A 26,123-nucleotide genomic window follows, 5' to 3' on the forward strand; every position below is an offset into this window, starting at 1 on the left:
GAACCGCTAGCAGAACTTGTAAATTTACAGTAATTCAGAATTAGTAAGCGTTTAGTTTTATATTGAGATCCTCAGACTGGAATAAAGCGGTATAAAAAGCAAAAGCAAAAAAAAAAAATGTCCGTAAAAGGATTTTATCCCATCAATTATTGTGACATCGATGAGTATCAATTACTACTCAATTTTTATAAATCATGAGCTGAGGCTGATAGAGGCTGATGGAGTAACCTGCTCAAGATGCTAAGGTCTTATTCAGGTCATTAAGCCCACACCTTGAAGCCAGGTCTACCTTCTGACTCCCAGTCTCCGATTCTTTTTACCAAATCAGTAATCCTTCTTGACTTCGGGATTTCAGGTCAACTAACTGACTGAATGACGGACTAAGTAGCTCTATGAGTAAGTATCTGGGTCAATAAAAGAGAGAAAGAAAACTCTGCACTAGCATAAGGCATTCAACCTTTAGTTGGCAAATGAGGTCATGAATAGACATTTTGCTCTCTCCTCCTCAAAAAAGGTGACCATGCAGTCTTACCACTGTTTCCCCAAAGAGAGCTATTTTTAATAGCAATAGAGGAGAAAGGAGAACAACTCAGTACAAAAGACCAGTTTCTAATTGGTCTAAATTTATCTTTTGGAAATATTCACTACTAAGTCCCTCATTTTCTCAGTTTGCTTGCAGGTGAATCGGCCTGGGGAAGGAAGAGCTCAGCAGATTTGAAGATTACAGATGAAGTGGGGGGAAGAATGGGGGTGGGGCAGTGGGGTTTGCATTTCTCTTCCCAAAGCAATTGTTTGCTTAAAAAAAAAAAAAAAGCCTTTTTGCCTTCATTAGCAAACATTGTAGAATTTATAATTTAAAAGTCCCCTCCACCTCCACCAGAAGAAAAAAATTAGAGAAAGCTTCCCGTTTATTTGCACTTTGCAGCAATCCATCAATTACTTGCAGTTCATTGTGAAGTTAAAATTTATTTGCTAAGCAAAGGGAAAGGAAATTGATTTAGGCACCACTCCTAACTTGGCTAATGGTCCTCCTGTGTTTGGAAGCTAGCCTTGAGTGACCCACTGCTCCCAGGATGGGATTCCAGCTGCAGAGAACAGACAGGACCATGCAAATCTGGTGATGGTTGTAGTCTTTCTAGCCCACCATGGTGGAGGGACTTGAAAAATAAAATGCAGTTGAGGAGACAACCAAACCCAACTGAGGGACATTCTGGAATAAAACTGATCTGGAATTTCATAGTTGTTAATCCTCCAACAATCTTGTGAAGTAAGCTTTACTAACTTCATTATTTACAACAAGGAAACTGAGTCTCAGAGCGGTTAAGCAACTTGTCAGGGTTGTAAAGATAGTAGGAACCAAGAATTTAAAATTGTTGCCTGTGAGTCCAGTACTCAATCTTTTTACCTCACCACCCAGCCTTAGAAACACAGATTGCTGGTGATGTTGAGGTCACAAAAGGCAAAGGAAGGCTGAACCAAAGGAGAGTAAAATGAGATGACAACTAAATTCAATGAGTGATCCTGGGTTAAATAAAAACAAAAAACAAAAAACTAAAAACAAAACCTGTAAGGGCAATTATTGTGTCAGTTAGAGAAACTATAATATGGTGTGTGTATATCATCTCTTTATCATCTTTCTACCTAGAGAGAGATCAGAGAGAGAGAGATCAGTGCAGATCCAACAAACTCCATCAGACTTTTCCTGTGGGGAGAGGGCATGAGGTGTACCTGGGCACAGGTGACTTCTATGAGGGCGGGGAGTTGGTAGCTTGCCTCCGAGTCCCTTTCATCTGGGTAAAAAAAGCCAAAGGGCCCACAACACCATTGGTCAAGAGCAGCACAGTGGGCTCTGGCTGTGCCTGGGCAAAAGCCATGTTCTGGAAGGGAAACCATGGTGCCCTCTGGTCCCTGGGAAAGCCACAGTTGTTTAGCACAACCTGCAGTGAGTCCTTCTGGCCAGCAAACACCTGCTCCCCTAGACTCTGTCATCTATGCAGAGCATTCTTTAAGAACTATTATCCTATTTGTATATAATTGTATTGTATTAGTGTTAAGTTTCTTGTATTTGGTAATTGTAGTGTGGCTATAACCAAGAGGGCTCTAGTTCTTAGGCAAGGCGTACTAATGCATTTAGGGGTGAAAAGATCATGATGTCTGTCACTTACTTTCAAATGGTTCAACAACTCTATTAATTATTACTATTATTATTTATTGTTGTGGTAATTCTTTTATATGGAGAGAATCACAGAGCACTATAACAAACGTGGCCAATGGATTACAGGCTGAATGTAGATGAAAGGCATATAGGTGTTCAGTGTACCTTTCTGGCATCTTTTTTCTGAGTTCACATCTTACTAAATAAAAAGAGTAAACATGGAGATAGAAAATAACACCATAAGAGTCTCTTTCTTCCACTCCCACCCCCAGGAATGTAATTGGAAACCACATCTTTGGTTTTAAAAGCACTTCAGAGCAAGGAGCCTATTTATTTCACATGAGTTTGAGCTGGGCTCTGCATACGGAGATAAGTTTCAAAAATGTTCAAATGGCCAATTCTAAACACTACTTTTGGCCGCCTATCCACTCTTGTGCACTCAGACATGACACAGAAAAATGCTGATTTGCATGCACAGGGAGTGACTCTGGGAACAGGTAGAGCATATGGAGGAGGAAAAAAAAAAAGCTGCTATTTCCAGTGAGGGTTTAAAATTTCCCATGTCTTCTTCTTAAATAATAATAAACGCTGCTAATGACATCACCCCTTTTAGGAAGGATGCTACGTGCCTTCTAAATATCTTCATAAACCTCAGAATATACCTTCGAGGTGAAAAGGTATCAGTACTATTTTACATTAAGAAAAGTGAGACACAGTGAGGTTAACTGTTTAGGTAGGCCCTAAAAATAAGTCACAGATGGCAGGAACTGGAAGGGAACTTAAGGTCAGACCCCTGCTTGATGCATGATTCCCCCCCGCACACCCCACCTCCCCCAGCAGCTGCTGAACACCTCACTTTTTGAGAAATTCTCCACCTCTTGCTGCAGCCCAGTTCATTTCTGGACAGCTTAGTTATATTTAATAAGAATTAGTTTAAAAGGAAAGTACCTAGGTTTTCTTGAGTCTTAATCCTATTCCCTGTTCATTAAACCACTTCAGTGGGGTTGCTGCCATAAAAAGGAATGCGATAAACCATTGGGACCCACAGATAAGATCCTACATTTTAAATGGGAATTTCCTCTTCATTTTTACTTAGAAACATGTAAAATGGCATTTCACAAACTTGATGGTATATTAATATACCCAAATCTAATAGGATTCTTAAGGGGATCTATGTATCCTCCAGAGGTAAGGAAAAATCAGAACTGAGAAATGGAGTCGGGTGAGTAAGTGAATTACCTGGGGGAAATACAGCACTTTTAAGTGCAGATCTTCATACATATGATTTTTCAAAAGTGCATCCAAAAAAAAAAAAAAAAAAGGCAGAGACTTCCCAAAAGAAAAATTGTGTCCCTTGATCAAAGAACCTCAAAGAAGAATCTAGTCAAAATATTTGAGATGAACTCTGTTGCAGTTAGCTCAACCAGAGTATTTCAGTCTTGAACTCTTGCTGATATCAATGGTAGCTAAAAATAATATACCTCTGTGCAATATCCAAATTGAATTTTGAAAATCTGAATAGGGTTCTGGGCAGAGGACTGGAGTGGGTGGATAAGAAGGGTAGAAAAGAGTGAGGATAGAGGGAAAAAAAAAGAGCTATAATTTATTATCTTGTTGGTTCTGAGTGACAAGGACTTCTATTCCCTCAGCTGTTTCAGGTGGAATTATGGGAGGGTATCAGAAGAGTTCTGGCTAGCAAGAATGGTCATCATAACACAGTGGGTGAGCTGTGATTGCTGAAAGGGAAAAGATTGACTTATTGTTTTATTTGGCACTGATTGCTTACTGAATATCTTTCATTTTGGCTTGGACAACACTTATAGCAAAATGTTAATTTTCTTCAAATCAGAATTTTAGGCTTCTGTTAAAATGCTTGGTTCTGGACAATATATTCTTTCTGTTTTCTATGGGAAGATGGAGGGAAAGGTAATAAACATAATAAATCCAAGTCACTATTAAATTCAGCCATACAGCCACAAGAGCTGTTATTTTATTTATTTATAGAGTGGTTGAGCATATTAACTGAGTTAATTGTATAAATTATTTCAAAGAGTGTGTACCACATAATCAGAACTCAAGAATTTAGTTATTGTGATGTTTGTGGTTGTCATTTCTCTTGTGTTTTCTCCTTGAAATTATTGTTTTTCCAGTCACTAACATTTTTATGTATGTTAACCTTATTTCAAATTAATCCTCTTCCTAAATCTTTGAGATAATATTTCAAATAATAGTTAATAGTTCTTTATTGTAGGCTGTGTTTTAGGAATCTCATGGCTCTGCTATGTTGGGAAAAATGACTTAGGGCAACCATGGATAAAAAAAAAAAATCTCTTGAAGACTATGTGTTGTGAACTCAGGGCTAGAGGCATCTGGCTGGAATGCATTTCCTTGATGGCCTTATTTAGTCTCATCTATATGCTGAGGACTCTCAAATCTGTATCTCCACCTCACATCACATTTTGAACTCCAGACTTATATATTAGCTGCCTATTCATCACCTTCATTTGAATATAGTAGATATTACAAATTCAAACTTACATATTTATGACTAAACAAACTCCTGCTATCATCCTTATTCCTCCAAAGTAGTTCCATCTATAACCTTCCCTACCTCAAATGAGGTTAACTCTTTCCACGGGCTCAGCTAGAAAGTTTAGACTCACACTTGACTCCTCTGTTTCTCTCTCAGCCAGCCTCCACTTCTTCAGGGCATTATGCTAGCTCAACATTTTAAATATTTCTAGAAACTGACACTTCCTTACTCCTCTTTTATTTACCTTCCTCAGTTGTCTTGATTTTTTTCTGGAAGCTACCCATTTTTACCCTTACCTGCCTGTATTATTCATACAAGAGCCAGAATGATCTTTTTATTATGTAAACCTGATCATGTCACTCTTCTGCTTTAACTGTCCAATGGTTTTCCTATTTCATGAAAAGCAGAAGCTCTCCCTGTGGTCTGTAAAATCCACCATTATTGATACGGTGCATTTCTCCGACCTACTTTCCCACTACTCTTCCCCTCTCACACTGATCCTATTGCACGGACCTCCTTGTTTGTAATAAAAAAAGGTTTATCAGAACACACCATACTTGTTCATTTGCATGTTCCCTATAGCTTTTTCTTGCTACGTTGGCCGAGTGAAGTCATCGTGACCCTATGATCCATAAAGTTTGAGCTATATACTATCTGGCCCTTTAGAGAATAAAGTTTGCTAGTCCACTAGCTGTGGCTACATTTCACTGAGATTGGCCTTGAAAAAGCAGAAATTGCTGAATATCCTCCACACTGCATTTGGTGCTCAGCTTCTCAGTTCTTTCTGATGTGTGTGAGGGATAGAAGCCAGGATTCTACCAGGGGTCTAATGAAGCAGAAGGGATGACCAATGAGCAGCCATTTCTCATTGCCTTAGGTCACCTCTGAATGTGGGAATCAGAGAGAAGTAGGTGACTAATGGAAGAACATCCAGGCAGCAGAGAGAGAGAGAGAGATGAAGCAAAACAGAACTTCATTCCCCCAACAGTTCTCCAGGGTCTTTCTACATTCTCACTTGCAGAGGACAGAATTCTGCCTGCTAGTATTTAGTGAATTGAATTTTGTCCTTAGAGACAAGCACAGTACTCCCCTTGACTTCAATGGGAGTCATGGGCCATTTGGTCCCCCAGACATCTGTGCTAGCTTCAGGCTATTTAACAAACTCCTAAACAAATCCCAATAAAGTGTTCTTTAATGGGTACTTAATTCTGGTGTGAAGGTGGGTGCTGAGCACACCTAAGTCCTTTCTTTTCCTTCAGGTTTACTAAGTTTTCTCCTTTTTATGGCTTGATAATTACTGCAACCAAAACCCTGAGTCAAGCAGTATTAAACCCACTCAAAGGCAAAAGATGTCTACTTTTATTGATCTCAGTTGACCTGTTTACTCTCTGGCTTCCAATTTAATAGCTCAATTGATTATTCATTTACATTTTTAATTTCTTTGTGGGCAAAATCATTTTAACATGAATCATTTCTAACTTAATGCACAACATACAGACTCATTTGGGATTTTCAACTTTAGCAAGTATGTATTGAGCAACAGGGCTCAGGTGAACTTAATAGGGATGAAAGCAGATTTCAGTTTCTTGTAAAAAAAAATGATAGAAACGGTAATTTGAGTGTCCTCCTGTGCAAAATTCCCATCACTTAATGAGTGCTCACCTGAAATCAGAAGGTTGGTTAAGACAGCAATTTTTGCATTATCCTTTTACAAATTATATTTTGCCTAAATTCAATTTGAAATCTGTAACAGATTAGTTGAGCTCTTAAATTAAATCTAAAAGTTTTGATAACATTCATTAATTTGCTTTCCCTTTGGATGGCCCTACTTTGCTGGAGTTGTAGAAGTAGTGAGAAAAACTTGTACTATCGAGTGTACTACATAATAAGAAACAGTGAGACTTTATTAACTTGTGCAATTCTCTATTTACAAAGGTAAGCGACATGGAAGATGTGATTACACTTACATTTATAACTGAAGGGGAGCAGAATTTGCCAGTCCAAAATGGGTCTCTTCGGGGATTAATATAAGATGTTTATTTTATTTCTTTTTCAAAGATTGTATTTATTCATTTGACAGACAGAGATCACAAGTAGGCAGAGAGGTGGGCAGAAAGAGAGAGGAGGAAGCAGGCTCCCCGCCGAGCAGAGAGCCCCATGCAGGGCTCCATCCCAGCGGAAGGCAGGGCCTTAACGGAAGGCAGAGGCCTTAACCCACTGAGCCACCCAGGTGCCCCAAGATGTTTGTTTTTAAGCAACAGCAGACACAGATGAAGCCCTGAAATCTGAGTGGATGTTGCCCTTTTATAAGAGATGTTTACACGTGTAAGGGAAATCTTCATTTGTAAGGGTGTGTTCTCTCTCTACCAGGAAGAGGGGCATGACTCAATCTCTAGAAATTCTTCTCCAAGGAGAAGGCAGTGATTTAAATATGCATAAAAACCTTATCCTTGTTCACTGTGCTTTTCCTGATAACCTCCCTTTACTGACTCCCCTCCCCCAACATCTTCTGTCTTTAGCAGAAGATGATATTTGAAGTGATGGCTTTGGCTATTTCAGAGAGTGACTTAAGTTTTCTTGGGTCTTTCCATCCTTACAGGTGGTATACATCTTATTAAACTTTGTTTGCTTTACTCCTGTTAATCTGTCTCGTGTCAGTTTAATTGCTTGAGCAGCTAAAGATCCAGGAAGGGAGGAAGAGAAAACTTTTCCACCCCTAAACATCACAATATTCCATCCCAAGACCTTTTAAATATGCTGTGCAATTCACTTGATAGTATGTTTCTTCTTCCCAGCAGCAAGTGAAGCTTTAAGAATATGACTGCCTGTGGCTTATTCTTCTCTGTAAGACTGTTTTGAACGTAACATTTATAAGTTATATATCCAATCACCTACCTTCACTTCTTTCTAAAATGAGATGAGGTATAAGAAAATACATAAATGCATATTTCCAGCCAAAACAGTCACTTTTATCTGACAGTTTAAAAATGGAACCAAAGTTTCATTTAAACCCACTTAAGCCCCCATGTTGGTTAAAATTATATATATAAAAAAAAAAAAGAAAAAAGGGACCAAAGTTTAGTGAAAAATAGAGAAGGCTTACTATTCATACTCTAAGAAGTAAAACATACTATTGCTTGGTGAAAAGGACAGTGGAAAATGAAATACTATTAAAAAATATTGTAAGTGCTTTGCTTTATTAATTTTCACTGATAATTTTCTTAACCTTATTACCTAATGTGTAGATCAAGAAATGAGCTAATTTTAATTCTTGGAGGAAATATATGCAAAAAGTAAAAAGTTTTATTCTTAAGTGTTATTACTAAGTACTTTCCTATATGCCAAAATTGTGCTAGGTGGCAGATTATAAAAATGAATAGGATAAAAGTCCAATGTTGGGCGCCTGGGTGGCTCAGTGGGTTAAGCCGCTGCCTTCGGCTCAGGTCATGATCTCAGGGTCCTGGGATCGAGTCCTGCATTGGGCTCTCTGCTCAGCAGGGAGCCTGCTTCCCTCTCTCTCTCTCTGCCTGCCTCTCCATCTACTTGTGATTTCTCTCTGTCAAATAAATAAATAAAATCTTTAAAAAAAAAAAAGTCCAATGTTTAGGAATTCCTAGTCTTTTAGATGTGCAAACAGGTAGTTGAAACATATAATATAATGCGTATATTTTTAAAGTGCTATTGAACTGAGAGCTCCCTCATTCTGCATGATCACAGTCAAATATTATTTCTTCCTTAAAGTCCTCTGAGAACTGGTGGTCTCAGAGGACTTTAAGGAAGAAATAATATTTGACTGTGATCATGCAGAATGAGGGAGCTCACTGTCTTAGGGGTTGTGTGGAGGATCATGCATAGTAAGGGGCCAGCTTCAGAAAAGAAGAGTTGGACATATTCATGGATACATCTCATCAGGTAAAAGACACAAAAGCGAAAATAAACTACTGGGACTACACAAAAAAAAAAAAAAAAAAAAAAAAAAGTCTGCACAGCAAAGTGACCATTACCAGGACCAAAGGCAACTTACTGAATGGGAAAAGACATTTGCAAGCAAAATATTTGATAAAGGGTTAATATCCAAAATATATAAAGAATTTATACAACTCAGTACCAAATTTTAATCCAATTAAAAATGGCACAAGACCTAAATTGACCCTTTTCCAAAGAAGACATACAGATGGTCGACACATGAAAAGATCCTCAACATCACTCTTCACCAGGGAAATGAAAGTCTAAACCACAATAAAATATCACCTTATACCTGTCAGAATGACTAGTATCAAAAAGACAAAAAACAGTAAGTGTTGGTTAAATTGTGGAAAAGAAGGACCCTCATGCACTATTGGTAGGATGTACATCGGTGCAGCTACTATAGAAAAAAGCATGGAAATTCCTGAGAAAATTAAAAATAGAAATACCATATGATCCAGTAGTACAACTACTGAGTATTTATCCAAAGAAAATGAAAGTACTAAATCAAAAAGATACATGTACCCTTATGTTTATTGCAGCAGTATTTATAATGGCTAAAATATGAAAACAACCCAGTGTCCACTGATAGATGACTGGGTTAGGAAGATATGGTATAAATACTGTGATATTACACTGCTATAAAGAGAACGAGATTTGTGACAACTTGAATGGACCTAACAGGTCTTATGCTAAGGGAAATAAGTCAGACAGAGACTATATGATTTAACTTATATGTAGAATCTAAAGAAACAAAACAAATGAACAAAGGAGCAAACCAAAAGAGCAGACAAACCCATAAATACAGAGAACAGACTGAAGGTTGCCAGAGGGGAGATGGGTGGGGAGATGGGCAAAATGGGTGAAGGGGAGAGTGAGGTAAAGGCTTCCCATTATGGAATGAATAACTCACAGGAATAAGAGGCACAACATAAGAAATATAGTCAAGGGTATTGTAAAAGCATTGTATGGTGAGAGATGGTAGCTGCATTGTAGGGAGAATAGCATAGGATATAAACTTGTTGAATTACCTGAAACTAATGTAACATTTTGTATCAACCGTACTCAGTAAGAGTCAGATGAAGTTGGGGATATGTAAGGAAGGTTAATGGGTTAATGGAGTGCCAGAGTTAATGGAGATAAAAAGGGCAAGTTGGTGAATAGCTTCAAATTAGAAGATCTTGACAAAGGAGAGTCACCAGCATGGCAATTTAACTGTATAAAAGGGAGCCTCAGCTCCAACAAACTTCAAAATATGACTAGTAGAAAGGAAAATGCCAGGAAAAGAAACTTGAAATGCAGGCGAATGGGAGAAAGTGCCTAGAGAGATGGGGGCTTTAATCATCAGGGTTCTGTTCTGCATCCTAAAATAAGCAGTGGAACAAGGAAAGCTTTATTTGAGGTTGTTTTCTGGGGGTTCTTAGTCCTCTTCCTATGAAAAGGTCAGTTTTATCAATATAACCTCTAACTAGATTCCTCTTGGTTAACCTACTTTAGAAACTTGTCTAACATATAACATTTACATAGTTCCTTAGCAAGTTGAAAGCATACTTCATGGTCATTTTCCAACTTTGCATTATTTTAGGAATGGAGTCATTGTCACAGTCTTAATAGAGTTGGAGAAATGTGATCACATCTTTAATATTCATTTTTTTTAAAAGATTTTTATTTATTTATTTGATAGACAGAGAGAGATCACAACTAGGCAGAGAGGCAGGCAGAGAGAGAGAGTGGGAAGCAGGCTCCCAGCTGAGCAGAGAGCCCGATGTGGGGCTCGATCCCAGGACCCTGAGATCATGACCTGAGCCGAAGGCAGAGGCTTAAACCACTGAGCCACCGAGGCGCCCCTAATATTCTGATTAGATTACTACATATATCAATATGGTGATATTTGTCAAACACTTCATCAAAAACTAATGATGAACTATATGCTGGCTAACTGAACATAATAAAAAATACAGTCACAAAAAATAAAATAATAAAATTCTATCTCTCATCTCAGTCCTATGTGTAATATAATTAAAAGTTCAAAATAAAACAAAAACAAATCCCCCAAGTATGACGATAGAAAGATCCAAAGGAATCGGACATGGTGACACATGAAATTCCTAAATTAGAAGACCCCGTTAGCTTCATTTTCATGCATTCCATCTGATGAGTTAATGTTTCTAGAACACCTGGATTCCCTTTGTTCAGACCCGACATGGTCAGGTGAGGTCTTGCACAAGTGCCATACCTGTGCTGTCTTCGTACACCACCGTCACTGTTTTCCAGTTATAGTAGAGGACCAGATCCAGGACTGCCCTACTGATCGCTGCATAATCCGGGTACAGGTTGATGTAAAACAAGTCTTTGTTGTCCACGGAGGGGTGTTTCCAGCGGGTTTGTATGTGTGGAACTTCGAGAGCATTGCAAATCGACTGCACGGCACTGACAGAGGAGCTGTGGGACGGGCCAAAGAGGGCAGCCACACCAAGAGCCAGCTGGTCACAGGCTAGTCGCCACAGAGAAGGAGGGGTGCAGAGGGAGGGCGGGGAAGGGGGGTAGAGAAAGAGAGAGCTGTGAATTTCATCTTTCCTTCATGATCCCTCTTTTTATTTTCATTATTAGAAATTTTTCTCTACTCTCCATCTGTACGTTGAGAAAATATGCTTAATCCAACTTCCAATATCCCCAAGATAGTAAAATATTGAGAGAATTGAATGTGGACCTGATTAACAACACATCTCAGGGCCAGTTCTGGGCAATCAAAAATGAGTGGCTAGTGTCACACCATTACTTTCAATCAGATGGGGTCTATATCCCTTGCTTGGCATGGCATAACCCAGGGGTGCTCAGAGCTGCTCTACAAGACATTTCCCAAGTGAATTTCATGTGAGTGAACTTCTGTCTTATGGCTGGTTGTCAATGAGGATATTAAGGTGGTCTGAGAATTCAAACGATTCTCTGGATGGCTGCAAAGTACTTCAGTTTCCATCTTCCCAAAACTCAGAAATGACTTCCAGGCTATCGAAAAACTGCTAAAGAATATCAAGTGATATTGATTTCTAATTAATTAATTATAGAAAAATAGCAGAGCATAGTTTAAAGGGCTCTTAGAAGCCACTTGGTCCAACCCACTAATACCATAGACAATGGAGTGAGTCAGGGCCACAGGGTCTGTACCAGAGCCCAGGGGCCCAGCTAAGGTCAGGCCTCTCCCTACCTCAACATTAGCCAACATGTAGTCTAACAAAATCAAGTCAATATGTACTTAAAAATGAATTTATAAAATGTATTTATTTTTCTCATTATAAGATTTTATACATTCATTGAAAGAATTCAAAATATTTTAAAGTGTAAGGAAGGAAAAAAAAGATGTAATTCCATCACCTTTGGGAAAATACTTATTTGTACTTTGGTATTCCAATTTATAAAAAATTAAGTCATTATACAGATACAGTTTGATACATTGCTTTTTTCGTTTAACACTGAATATAATACTAAAAGCACACCTTTCCCCCAAGTCCCCTCAAAGTCTTCAGAAGTATATTTTTCTCATCTGTAGAATAGTCCATCCCATGGACATGTCATTATTTATTTAACTATTTCTGATGCTATTGAACATTTAAGCTGCTCTTAATTTTTGTTATTTATAATTAATATTATAGCACTTTTAATATTATAGCCCTTTTCTTAGTTCTTATATTTTCTTAGTTCTTATATTGTATATGTATGTGTATGTGTACACACACATACATGAAAGAAAAATATAAGAACTAAGAAAAGTGCTATAATATTAAAAGTGCTATAATGTGTATATATACATACATATATATATATACACACACATATATGCTTTCTTAGAGTAGATTTTTAGCTATAATTAAATGGTATGATATTTTTAAGTTACTTGATACATATTAAGCAAATTCCCTTCCAGAATGATAGGACTGATTATCCTCTATAACCATGTAAAATAGTGTCTACTAATTTCATGTTGATATAAATTTATGCTGGCATTATGTGTAAGTTTAAAAGCATTTCAAGTTTATATTTTAATATTAATTTAAAGGAATTTGGGACTGCCAAGAGATGATTAAATATTTGAATTAAATAATAACAAAATTTATAAGTAGAAGAATTATATATATATAATTTGTTAAAATTATCTGAGAAAAAATAATAAATGAAATTTTGAAAGCTGTATTGCAAATATCTATGTAACTGTAAATGTTGACAGTCATTCACGAGGAAAACTTTCTGATACTGTGCTCTTTTTACTGAATTGCTACCTGACGTATGAAGATATATAATTTTCTGCATTAAGAGCCGTAAGCATAAATTGCCATTGTCTTCAGAAGCTTATTTTCTGGATATGTTTTCACTGGTAAGATAAAATGAGAGCATGAGAGCACATGAACTGCTATTCTGTCTAACATGGGCAATGGATTAAGATTCCTGCTAATATTTAGTTCAGGGATGCTAATATGACTTGACAGAAAATCAATTTTTTGAATTCTGTTTGCCAGCAAATTACCCATTTTAAGAAGCTTTGGGGTGTTTAATTTACAAGTATGGCAGATACTTGAGACTATAAAAAAGCTTTCAATTTTATGTGGGTTGAAGTGTTGTTAAATGTGTTTGCCTTTCTAAGGTATTTGCACAGCAATGTTTGCATGCGTGACAGTCAGGACAGAGACAGACAGAGAAGCAGAAATACAGAGCGACAAAGACAGAAACAGAGACAAGAGACAGAGGCAGAGAAAAAGCAAGATCTCACCCACAGAAATAATTCATGTGACGATAACTTCGAAGTACAGTATAAATAGAAATTTTTATTAATTGTTCGTAGGCACCTCTGACTTATGTAGTATCTGCAACTTCCCCCAGCTTTAAAAAGAAAATGTGCTTACACTCAGGTTGCACCATAGATTAAAAAAAAAAAATTAAAAAAAAGAAGAATCGTTATACATATGCTTTTAATCTGTGCTCCTACGAAACAAGTTTTACCTTTTGCTTATAAAGAACACTAACAATCCTGCAGAAGAGTATGTAAAGTGCACACATCTTATGATCCTGAGGTAATTCTATGTGGAAATACCAGTATTAGTTACTTGGCAATCGACATAAACACGGTGTTCATTGCATTCCATTTATTTGGGGCGAACATTCCTCTATGAAGGAAAGAGCCCCCTGTACTTGGGGGTATGGGGCAGCCTTGGTTTCCACACCAACACCTGCATGGAGTCTCAACACCTCCCTGGTTAGAGGCCAAGTTTCAAGTGTACTGAATGTGACTATGCTCCAGAGTTGTCTTGGAAGTATTTGGGGGATGTCTAAACAAACCCCACAATCCCAGTGGCTCTTTCCATGACAGAGACCTCGAAGCCTGGCCTATATACAAATTAGATTATTTTGTAGGATCTTGTCTTCTACTTGGAAGAAAAAGAGAACCAGGAAAAAAAATGCAGAGATTGTCTCATTGGTTTAATTTTTACATTTCTATGATATTGTGGAAACCAGTTTAAATGAACAAAGTTGAGAAGAATGCTAGGTAAACCTAGTAGTTTATAACCTGTTAAAATTTAAGATGTGAATTATGTGTGCTGTGGGCTTTTCCACATCTTCGGTGGATATGACCTTCTACCAAGTTTTATTTGACTGCACTGTACAATTTCATGGTGGTATCTCAGGCTCAGGAAGGAAAAACAGATCAAGCTTGACATTTTCTGTTCACAGCTGAACCAGTTAATCATAGAGTAGAGGGCACTGAAGGGTGAGCTAATCAGAATGGCCCAGAAAGCATAGCTAGGCCAACATCCATTAGGATAGTTCAGATTGCACTGGACAGTGACATCGAGGACCGAGATTTCCTACTACCCATTTACACAAAGACGTCCACTATGAAAAAGGGCAGGTAGCAGAAAAGGTGACTTGTAGAGCAGACACATCACCCAAAGAAGCTTTTAAGAATGTGAAAATAGTTACCTCTCCGCGAGGCTTCAAAACTATCAAAAAGGTTAATTCTCTGGATGTCATAGGTTAATGTGGTGTTAGGCATCAAGGTTCGATTTCTGTTGATGCTGGTGACTGCGAACTTGAATGCTAATTCTTCAACATTAACAGGTTCATTTTCCACAGTTTCAAAAATCCCTCCTGCAGAAGCAAAAGAGATGCATGAGAAGCATTAGTCACATCATTCCTGTGTACTTTTTAAAAGAAGCATATCAGTGATTCACATAGAAGCCCCCCGGCCCCCCACCCCGCCACACCAAATAAACCTAGTGATGGTCAGAACAGATTCCAAATCCACTGTCAAAATTTGTCGGCACATGTCTCCCGCCCATAAACAGGTCTTCATACGTATGTCTAACGTTTCAAATCCAAAGCTGGACTGTTTGTCACCTCTCCGATGGCCAATGTATCCAAATATTTAGTACCACGTCCGGTATAACAGACAATGTGGTGGAGGGTCATTTTCTACAGTTTGGACATGAATCACGCTCTGGTTGACTGAAACATAAATTCGAGCTGTATCTGGCAGGACAATCCTTCCTCAGAATGAAGCTCTTTCGATTCAAAAGCAGACCTTTTTGACTCTAGAAAAATCAGTCAGAGAGCTGAGTGGGGTCAAAATGAAACATACATACACCTAAATTTTTCAAAATAAAAAACATTGCTTCTTTTTCTCTGGCTCAGAATTCTGGGGTCATATTCCAGGCCCTCCCAAAGTACACAGGCAGATACAAAGAACTTTTGTTCATTTTGTTTTGAGAAACTGTTGTGGTCTCGCCTCAAAGCAATCCTGCATCCTGTCTCCAAAGACGCGTTGCTCCCCTAAGAAAGAACATGCACTAAAACTTTGATACTCAAACTGGGGCATCTCCAAAGGAGCAGCAGTACAAAACACCAGTGCTTAAAGCCTCATTGGAGAATTCAGTTCTGACTTTGCTTGCCATGGTGATGTTAATAGAGGTAATTGGAGTATCATTAACTGTGCATTCTTAATGTTCTTAAAAAGAGTCGTCCCGGGATTATCAATAGATACAGGACACACAGTAGAGGCTCTCTTAACTGACCTGCACTTATCTTATTCCTTGATTGACCAACACTCCTCATCTCCCCTGAATAAAACATTAACTGGAACCGGTGAAATGCTGAATTCTTGTAACTAGCCCTTATCCTTGAGGGACTCCTTACCAAAGGTCAGATGTAGGTTTTTTTCCAAACTCGGCTATGCCAAATTGATTTGCAAGTGCTTCAAGTTCTCTCTATGCTCAAAAAACAAAAACAAAATAAACAAAAACAAAAACAAAAACAAAGAACCTAAAACTGAAAATCCCAAATATAGGTCACAGGCACCTGTATGATTTATGTGTATTCTTAGGAAAAGAACTCTAATTAGCAAACTCTAATTCAAAGAAAGGACTTTGATCCTATTTTGAAAGACTAGTAAGCAAATATACATCTATAATTTTTATTAATTATAAAATTAATTATTATTATTTTGCAATTTCCTGCTCAACTGACTTTCTCTGTTGAATAATCAGTTACAATGTCAGGTTGCAAAAGCTGAGAAGATTTGTAAGGAACTACTTTGGCTTCCTTTGGAAATGTCTCTGGCTTTTGGGCTGATGATATTCATGCAGAAATCATTTCCCTGTTCTCTGAGAGACCAGAGGTGAACATTGTGTGACTATGGTATGAGACCATGCTAACCTTTACCTACAGATTCCTACTGGACACTCATTCTGAAATCCATGTTAGGAAAAATTTTGCTCTTCTGTGACTTTGTTTTCTTGTTTGATTTTTTCTCAGTGGTAAGCAAAGTCCTTTGGGGGGTACTCTCTGTTTTTCTGAGGACTTTTAAGTGTGTGCTCCACAGTGAGGTGATAAGCTCAGATAAAAGAAGAAGAGAGACATCAAGCTGATCCACAATTAGAATAGCCCAGACTTAAGTTCAGAAAGTCCTTGGTGTTAGGCCCTTCACAATAAAGATTACCATTTAAAAAAAATCTGTTTATCTTCTCAAGCACAAGGTGAGAACCCTTAGGAAGAGAATGTATCTTGTTCAGAATCACCATCTTTCTGGAGATCAAAGTCTCTTACGATGCTCAGCCTGTAGCTATGTAGGAGTCAATCAGTCCTCGGCTCAAATGTAAGCACCAATCATCCGCATAAGCAGACGGTAGGAAGAAATACACCCCAGAATGGGAATCAGAAGTTCTGAAATTTGGACCTGGGTCCACCTAGTTCCTCTTCAAGAAGGAATTTTAAATATTTGGAAGAAAGTTACTATGAAATAGTTCTTTGGTGATATTTCATTTAAGCCCTATTACATTCCATATAGGAGGTAGTATTTCTTTTTTTATGCATGAAGAAGTGAACTGAGACAGACATGCGTTGCCTACCTTATTCAAAGTCCCCAAGCCTTGTTTGTGACAAATTGAGGTGTTTGACCCTCCAATCTATACATAGATTTTTAAATACATGTTATATTATACTATATATCATCATTTAATCAATACATTAAATATAACACAATGTTTATTATAGGGAATTAGGTCACATGATTATCATATAGAGAACTGTATATAATTGATTTATATATATATGTATTTTCACTTTATCAAATTATTTCTGATGTCTTTCATCTCTAAGTGTGGGTATATAATACTTGCTTGCTTAAGAGGATTTCTCTGTAAAGGAAATGTTCTAATGCATGGATGGTGCCCTGAAACCTCAATCATCTCCCAGAATTAAGTTAGTATTAGTACACATGGATAAAAAGGGACTAACAGTTGTTATAGAACTGCCTGCTTACCTCAAAATTACTCCTTGGGTACATAGTCATTTTTTACATAAAGCTGAATGTTCCTGAGTTTAAGAGAATGAGAATGTTTTTATTATATGTATGTGTTTTATTATGTGTATGTCGTGTGTAGGTGAACTCTGTTTTGTCATGTGGGGGCAATTTTCTTTCTTTCTGGCATCCAACAAGCATTATAAATGTTGTCATGAGCTCAACGTCCCACCACACTCTCCTTTTTCCCTCAGGAAGGCTTGCTGCTGAATACCAAAGACCTGCAGTGAAGTGAGGCATACAGAGAACGGAGGAAGTTCCAGGGACGTGAAATCTGATAGAGACAGGACAGTTATTGATGGGAGCCATTCCAGTTCCTCCTAAGGGAGCAGGCTTATAAGCGTTAGTCACTTCCTCTCTCCTCCTCCTCATAACTTCAGATTAGACAACACTGATTTGCAGAGTCTTTCATAGGAGTAGAGAGACACGTGCATGATTTTTATTTAACTTGTGGGTGTGGGCTTGTCAAGTAGACATTTCTTTTTTTTCTTTTTCCTTTTTTTTTTTTTTAATGTTATGTTAGTCACCATACAGTACATCATTAGTTTTAGATGTAGTGTTCCATGATTCATTGTCAATGAGGCATCAAGTCTTTGGGTCTCCATGTAGTCACCTTCTGGACTCAGTCATTTTTACATGTGGGTCCCATGGTTTCAAAAGAAGGAATTCCTACCTGGTTCCTTCTTTTGTTCCTCTTTCTTGTCTGATGTTCCCCTCCCTTTGCCCTGTCCCCCTTTCCCTTTTCTGCTAAGGTCAATGAATCTCTCTCTTTCACCTCCCATGTAAAAGAAGAGGAGAGAAGACAGCTGTTTACAAGCTGGGAAGGAGGCCTTCACCAGACACCAGCTGTGCTAATGCCTTGACTTAGACTTTCCAGCCTCCAGAACTGTGAAAAATAAGTGTCTGCTGTTTAAGTGTCTATTTAACACCAGGTCTGTGAGATTGTTACAGCGGCCAGAGCTAAGATACTCTTCTCCTCCTCCTGCTCCTTTTCCTCCTCCTCCTCCTTCTTCCCAATGGGCTTTGAAATTTGAAATGGACAGTTTTAGTGGAAATCATATCTATGTATGTAAAATTCTCTTCCAACAGGATTCTAAATTTATCATAGCGTGGTTTAAGGTAAGCGGAGAAAAAACTCACTTGAAATCTCAATACAGAATTAGATAGCAGAGTTCCATCACCACAGGTGTGTTTCTCTCTTTGTTGGGTAGATCCTGTACCAACAAGGTCAGGCTAAGACAGGCAGTTTTGTTTTGTGATCACGTAGAAATAGATGGAAATAAGAGATGGCTACCTCCTGCACAAATAACAGGTTGCCTTTGATAAGGGATAGTGGTAGGCACAGGGAGTGCAAGTGAGAACTTGTGATTTTGTGTCACATAATTCCTTCGAGACTTCCAGGAGAATTTGGTCAGAATCACAAACCCACCTACTGTTGGGTCAAAAACATGATCAATATAGGGAAAAGGGAGTCAGGGCTTAGACAGAAGCAAAGTCAAGGCTAAGACTGACTGTTGGGCTGTTTGAAAAGATACCTAAGGTAAACCCAAAGTAATGGATTCCAAACATTTCCTTGATCCCATTCCACCTGTACACAATCATAATGTCAAGGGATGTAGTCCAGAAGTCATCTGCATTTGCAAAGGACCCAGCTTGGCTCTAGGTCCCATTGATTGATTGATTGATTAACTGAGTTTTTTCAGGTTCCAAGGGTATTTTATAACCTGCTTCCTCATGTGCTTTCATGTCGTCACGTTCATCCAAAGACATTTTAACTCCGTTCACTTGGCATTTATTCGGTATGACTCTGGAGTATACATATGTTTTTCCTGACAAATCTGTGTTAACCCTGACAAAAGAGAACTGGGAAGTCACTAGCTTTCTGTAAAGCGGGGAGGTATCCCCATCAAACTCAGTGTGACTATAACCTGGTAAAAATTGAGGCCCTTGTTACAGGCACATAATGAAAAGAAAAGCAGTTCTGCTGTTGCCTACTATGTCCACCCCTGCTCCCTCTAGGTACAGCTTGTGCTGGATGATGAATGGGAAGCATGAGATTTGCCCCCTTCTCCAAAAAGGAATTTAAGAAAAACAAAGGTCCGGTGTACCAGGGAATCCATGATGAGACAGAAAAAAAAAAAAAAAAAACCCCATGAAAATAATAACATTGACTCTCATTTCTGTAAAAGGAACACACTGTTCTGACTTGACTTACCTTGTAATGGTGACTGTATCCTAATAATACATTTACAATAATACTATTCAGAAATGTAATAACCTTATATCCTTACATATATTTAGGTTAATTTCTTTTTTTCTACTTCAACTGATTGTGTGTGTCATGTCTATGACTCTACTGAGAACTCCTATTATCATTTACTAATTCCTTCACTCATTTAACTATTTATTTATAAAATGCCAGCCTCCTACAAGCCAGACACTCTACCTGCTGCTGGGGATACAACAGTAAACAAAATAGACAGAAATTGACTTTGGAGTTTATATAGTAGAAGGGGAGCTGATCAAGGAAGAAGGGCGTTGACATGTTAGGGTTGGAGGCCAGGAAGGATCTCATGGAGAGCATAAATTTGAAGTAAGCACTGCAGATAATGAGGAAACTATCCTGAAGATACAGATAGATGAGCATCCCAGTCAGAGGGAACCCGGTGTTCTAAGGTGTGAACGGACGGTGTTAATTTTGAGAAGCTATGAGAATGAAGGTGGGTGAGTCTGGCCTGGGCTGGTGGAAGATGAGCTTAGGGCAGTTATAGGGGTGGATTAGAGATATCACAGAGGGCCTCATAGGCCATAGTAAGACCCTGGATTTTTTTCTAAGTAAGACAGAAAGTCACTGGAGGGTTTTGAGTGGAGTAGAGACATATTTCAAAAGGATCACCCTATGTGACACGGTGATCTATAATAAAAAAATATTTATTGGTCTCCATTCTCTCTTTTGGTGCAGAGATCTTAAAGCCCTTAGAATTTCCTAAGTGACAAGAGCAACAAAGTTGTCTTTTGTCATGTTGATGAGGTGATTTGGGATTCCCACCTAAGGTGCTGGTTGCCCAGATCAGAGAACCATATGATTAGAGGGTTGGGAACTCCCAGTTGCATCCTCTGACATCCAAGATGGGGAGAGAGGCTAGAGGTAAAACCAATAGCCAATGGCCAATGGGTACACCGATCATGCTTATGTAATGAAGCATCCATAAATGACCAGAAGGATGGGGTTCAGAGAGCTTCCAAGTTGGTGAAAACATCCACATATCAGGAGGGTGACATATCCCAGCTCCATGGGACCAGAAGCTCCTGTGTTTGGTACCATTTTTAAGACTCGCCCTACATATCTCTTCATTTGGTTGTTCATCTGTATCCTTTAATAAACTGACAAATATAAGTGTTTCCCTGAGTTCTGTGAGCTGCTCTAGCAAATTATCAAATCCAAGGAAGAGGAAGTCATAGAAACCTTTGACTTGCAACTGAATTAGGCAGCAGTTGTGGGTAACCTGGGGACCCACTAGCAATTGGTATCTAAAGGGGGCAGAAACAGTTTCATGGGACTGAGCCCTTGTCCTGTGACGTCATTAATACTCTCTCCAATTAGGCAGTTTCAGAACTGAGATAAATTGTAGGGTACCTAGCTGATATCTAAGAGAATTGCTTGGTATGGGAAAACTCCTACCCATTTGGTGACCAGAAATGTCCACACCAGAAATATTGTGAGTTGGTAGTCATGTGAGAGCAAAGGAGACACACATGGCACTGGGTTCTTAAATCTCACCCCATTTTCTGTACTACAAATGGCCTGAAGTGAGGAGAGAAGCAAGAGAAAAAGCAGAGATCTGTTACCAAAGCCACTATAAATATCAGATGACTATAACCAGAGGCACTGTGATGACTGACATAACTGATGATGAAGGTTTGGTGTAGATTAGCAGTGTGGGGGTGTGGCAAAAACTGGCCAAATTCTAAATAAGAATTGAAGGTCGATCTGGCAGGACTTGCAGTTCAACTGTAAGCGTGAAGAAGAGAATCAAGAATGACATCAGGCTTTTGGTCTGAAATTGCCATTCACAGAGATGAAGAAAAAGAGTGGGTTCTTGATTTAGAGCATAAGTACTGTGTGCTGTTCATTACAACTCTGAACGTAGATGTCAACTAGGAGGTCACCTGTACTGGCTTGGATTTTATGGGAGAGGTCTGGTCTAGAGCTAGAGATTTGGGAGTCATCACCGAAGGTTATGGCTAAGTGGTATTTAAAGCCCTAAGCCTGGGTTGACATCACCCAGGAAAGACTAGATGGAGAACAGAGATGGGAATGATAGAGTCAGACACCAAGGAATGTCTGGAGCCACCAGGGGCTTGAGTAGGTTAGTCTTCCCTGGTGCCCTCAAAGGAAGTTGGACCTTGTTAAAAACTTGATTTTGGACTTCTGGGCTCCAGAGCTGTGAAAGAATAGGAATCTATTGCTTTTAAGCCACACACTGTTTTGCCATTTGTTACTGCAGGAAAAATACAGTATCACAACTGTCTTAAGAAAATTTCAGTAGTGGATGCTCTTAATTGCCGTAATTCTCCTTTGTAAAATGTTACTTTATTTAATATTTCAATTAACAACCTTTAGCTCTCTGCCTTGATTTGGCAAATAAAGCAAGTAACTCTATTACACAACACACTGGATTTCTTTGTTAATTACATTTTCCTGTCTTAGTCTTTATATGACAGGGTCAAGCTTTGTTATTACACATATTCTAATAAACCTCTCTTCCTCCCTTAACTAGCTGTTCTGTACCCATTGTGACAAACTGCGAAGTCATCCAGGAAAGAAGGGTAAAACTATTAGCTGGCAATCAAGAAATGGAAAGCTCAATAGTGTTGACTCCTGTTTTGCATTCCTGGGGAATAATAACCTTTCCAGAAGCTATCAACAGAAAACAAGATGGCAATTTGATCTATTCCTTTGCTGATGGCTGCTCCTTAAATATACAGTATTATATTGCCTCTCTTTATTGCCACATCCATAATTCTAGTTTATTACATCATAAGCAATTTACTATAAGCCTATATTTACTGCACCTTTAATTTCAAGGCTACACATTTATATTCTAAGATTCCCTTAGATAAAACTCTCCTTCCCATTCAGCTCACCTCTTCTTGTTTTACTTTTGGAGACTGATATAATCTTGGTAAAGATTTCATGCTACATGAACTTGGATGGGAAGTAGGTGTTCTTTGACCTAATGGAGAATGAATGAACAAGGAGTAGCTGAATTTTTACCTTTCATGTAGTCTTGATTAAGGACAAAGCTGTAGCCTCAGTGGTCTAGCTGTTGCCCAAAACTTCTAAAAGTGTCTTCAGATATTGGCATTCTTTGAAGAGAGGGAATGGGGTTTGATGTCACCCCTGATACAAGAACCACATCCAAATTCTCTGTGATGTTTCAGAGAGCTGCATGAATTCAGTAGGAATGACAGTATGTTTTAGAGTAAGGAATTCCTGAGACACTTCAGATGGTAACAGTTATGGGAAAGGCCAGTTAAGGGAAAGGCTATGGGTGACAGGCAGTTTAACACATGCTGCCAGTAATTTCTTTTCATAAATTTGAGTTGCACATTAAAAAAGGAAAAAAATATATATATCCAAAGCCAAAGGTAATCTCTTCTAGTGATATTCAATATTCAATTTAATTCAATTCATCAAACGTTATTTGCCATCTATTGATATCTATGATTACGGTGGCAGCAGTGGAGGACACAAAGATGGGAGCACTTGGTTCATGCCATCAGCAGAGCTTCCCGTAGAGTGGTGAGAGATTACAGAAAAGGAATCTATTCCTAAAAGAAGTCCGCTATCTCATACAGAACAAGAAGCCCACTCTTTGTCCCCTCCAGTGTGGAGTCTTTTCTGTTTCTTCCAGCGAGAGGTGAACTCTTCCCTCTCTTTTGATAACATATAATCCAGTGCATATTTGGGGAATTCATTTTGGTGTAAAAACACAAGCTGGGAGTCTAACCATCCTTTGAAGGTAGGGATGATGTTTATGGATCCTTGCCTTCTGCTGGGACTAAATGTCTTGATTTGGGCAGAGTCCATTGTTCCCAAATAATGACTATTCAATTGAGTTGAATCTCTTCTTTCTGCCTTAACACCTCATCTAATGAAGTAATATGTTGTCATACTTAGTATCGTGTGTTGGCATACTTGGAATAGTAGTATGCCATGTCAGAGAGGCTTATGAGAGTGCTGGAGAGAGGGAGGGTGGTTGTTGAGGTACACAGAGACTGACTGATTTCCTCTTTCAGCCTTTTCAGCAGTGATTGCTTCCTTTCTCCTGACAATCGTGGTGCATGATCCCCAAGCACTTTCCAAACTGACTCTTTCTTAAAGGCTCACTTTCCTCAGGCTGCCAGCACCTTAACACCTTAGAGGAATGGCTCATCTCCTATTCAACTGCAGATTTCAGGCAGGAACCAGGAATATTGCTTAAAGGATTCATACTTTTATGAAATTCTGTGATTGCTCTCACATCTGTTGAGAACAGTTAGATTGTAAGCTTGTAACACCTCATTTAAATGACACATATTCATAGGAAAAGGCTCAAATTTCATTTTCTACTCATTAAATGAATGGAATATGTCAAATTCACAACTTGTAGTTCTTGAAGTCATGTAATACACTTTATCACAACTGTCTAGTTTTCTTCCCCCGCCATTTCTGCTATTTCTCCCTGCTGAAAAGGAAATATTGCTGCTAAAGATGAGAGCTGTTGTCTGAAGCCAGAACAAATGGAAGTGAGTTCACAGCTCTGACAGAGTAGTATTTACCAATCTGTGTGTGCACAGAAGTTACCCATGAGATGCCACACACAAAAGGAAGTGCAGTGGTCAAGTACATTTAGGAAACATTGCTTAGGATCATTTCTTTTTGGAAATCTACACTGCACAATAACATATAAAAGTGTCTCAGAAAACCTACAATAAAGAAGCAATTTGACTCCAGGCAGGCCATGGTTTCTCATTCATTTGATGATAGGATGTTTTCCTTGTAACGAGTGTATGCAGTGGAATTTCTATCCTGAGAAACACACAGTGTGAAAGGTTTGACCCAGTGACCTGTTCTCTTTGGGACTGACAAAAATAATTGCAGTCTTAAATATTGTTTTGGTGCTCATTTTAATGAAAAATTAGACACGGGGCTCTTAATCGGAAATTTAAACTCTCTGATTGTGACACTGCTTTTTGAAAAATTAGTATTAGATTTATAATGTCAATTTTTACTGCTTTTTCCATTTTAAAATAATCTAAGCAAAAGGTGATCTGTATTTTATGAAAAAGTAATCTTTAATTTTTTTTTTATTTTTAAAGATTTATTTACTTATTCGAGAGAGAGAGAGAGGGCATGCACACACGTATGGGCAAGGAAGGGCAGATGGAGAGAAACTCAAGCAGATTCCCTGCTGAACACAGAGCCCGCCCCCAGGTTGGTCCCAGGACCCTGAGACCATGACCTGAACTGAAATCAAGAGGCAGATATTCAACCAACTGAGCCACCCAAGTACCCCAGAAAAAGTCATCTTTTCTTTTTTTTAATATGCTATTTATTTATTTGAGAGAGTGAGAGAGAGAGAGAGAGAATGCACAAGAAGGAGGAGCAGAGTACAGAGAGAGATGGAGAAGCAGGCTCCCTGATGAGCAGAGAGCCCCAGACGGGGCTTAATCCCAGACCCTGGGATCAAGCCTGAGCCCAAGGCAGATGCTTAACTGACTGAGCCACCCAGGTGCCCCAATCAATCATCTCAAACATATGTTGTTGACAGAATGTAAGTCCTTGACGTTTAATGCAAATATTTATTTATTTTATTATTATTATTTTTTTTTAAGATTTTTTCTTCATTTATCTGACAGAGATCACAAGTAGGCAGAGAGTCAGGCAGAGAGAGAGGAGGAAGCAGGCTCCCTGCAGAGCAGAGAGCCCGATGCGGGGCTCCATCCCAGGACCCTGGGATCATGACCTGAGCCGAAGGCAGAGGCTTAACCCACTGAGCCACGCAGGTGCCCCTATTATTATTTTTAATGTAAATTTTTTAAATGTAAAGTCTTTTGTTACATTGTTTCTCTTTCTTTTTATTCTCTATCAGTTTTTTTAACCTCTGTATATTTATTTGATACATTTATACAATTTTTTGTTACTGACTTAAAAATGGTGAACTAGGCGACAATAGTGTTTTAGAACACGGAAAAGAGTTAGAGTCTGATTTAAGCACTCACATGTTTACTATGACCCTCATCATTTAAAGAGTCTCAAACTGAGATTCTGTATTTACTACTGTTCAAGTATGCTAGTTCAGAAGGTATCTGAGTTGAGCATACCCTCCCAGATTTGCTCACAGTCACATTCTAAGGTCCAACACTATAAAATGAACAGTTTTCACTGACATAAATAACAAGTAAGCTCAATGGAACTTACTTCTCAGAGAAAATCTTTGTGAAACATTTAGGTCCCAGATAAAGAGAGATAAATTTGACTATTACGTGTGTCCAGAGAAGGTACAAGTTGATCAAAAATAAAGCACAGTTAAATGTTATGTCATAGAGGGATCTGTGTATTGAATGCCACCAATTGG

At 38.5% G+C, this 26,123-nt stretch overlaps 1 protein-coding gene across 4 annotated transcripts in view; it reads right to left on the bottom strand.

Moving 5' to 3' along the window:
• GRIK1 (glutamate ionotropic receptor kainate type subunit 1) overlaps positions 1–26,123 on the bottom strand; it is a 390,887-nt gene that overhangs the window by 127,132 nt on the left and 237,632 nt on the right. For all 4 annotated transcript variants that reach the window (XM_032353659.1, XM_032353668.1, XM_032353662.1 and 1 more), the window contains exons 2-3: positions 14,625–14,792; positions 10,891–11,148 (exon numbers count right to left, since the gene is read on the bottom strand). In XM_032353659.1, coding sequence (XP_032209550.1) covers positions 10,891–11,148; positions 14,625–14,792 — 426 coding nt within the window. The remainder of the gene's footprint in view (positions 1–10,890; positions 11,149–14,624; positions 14,793–26,123) is intronic.

The sequence above is a fragment of the Mustela erminea genome, chromosome 1 (genome assembly GCF_009829155.1).
Source record: "Mustela erminea isolate mMusErm1 chromosome 1, mMusErm1.Pri, whole genome shotgun sequence".
Classification (NCBI taxonomy): Eukaryota; Metazoa; Chordata; class Mammalia; order Carnivora; family Mustelidae; genus Mustela; species Mustela erminea.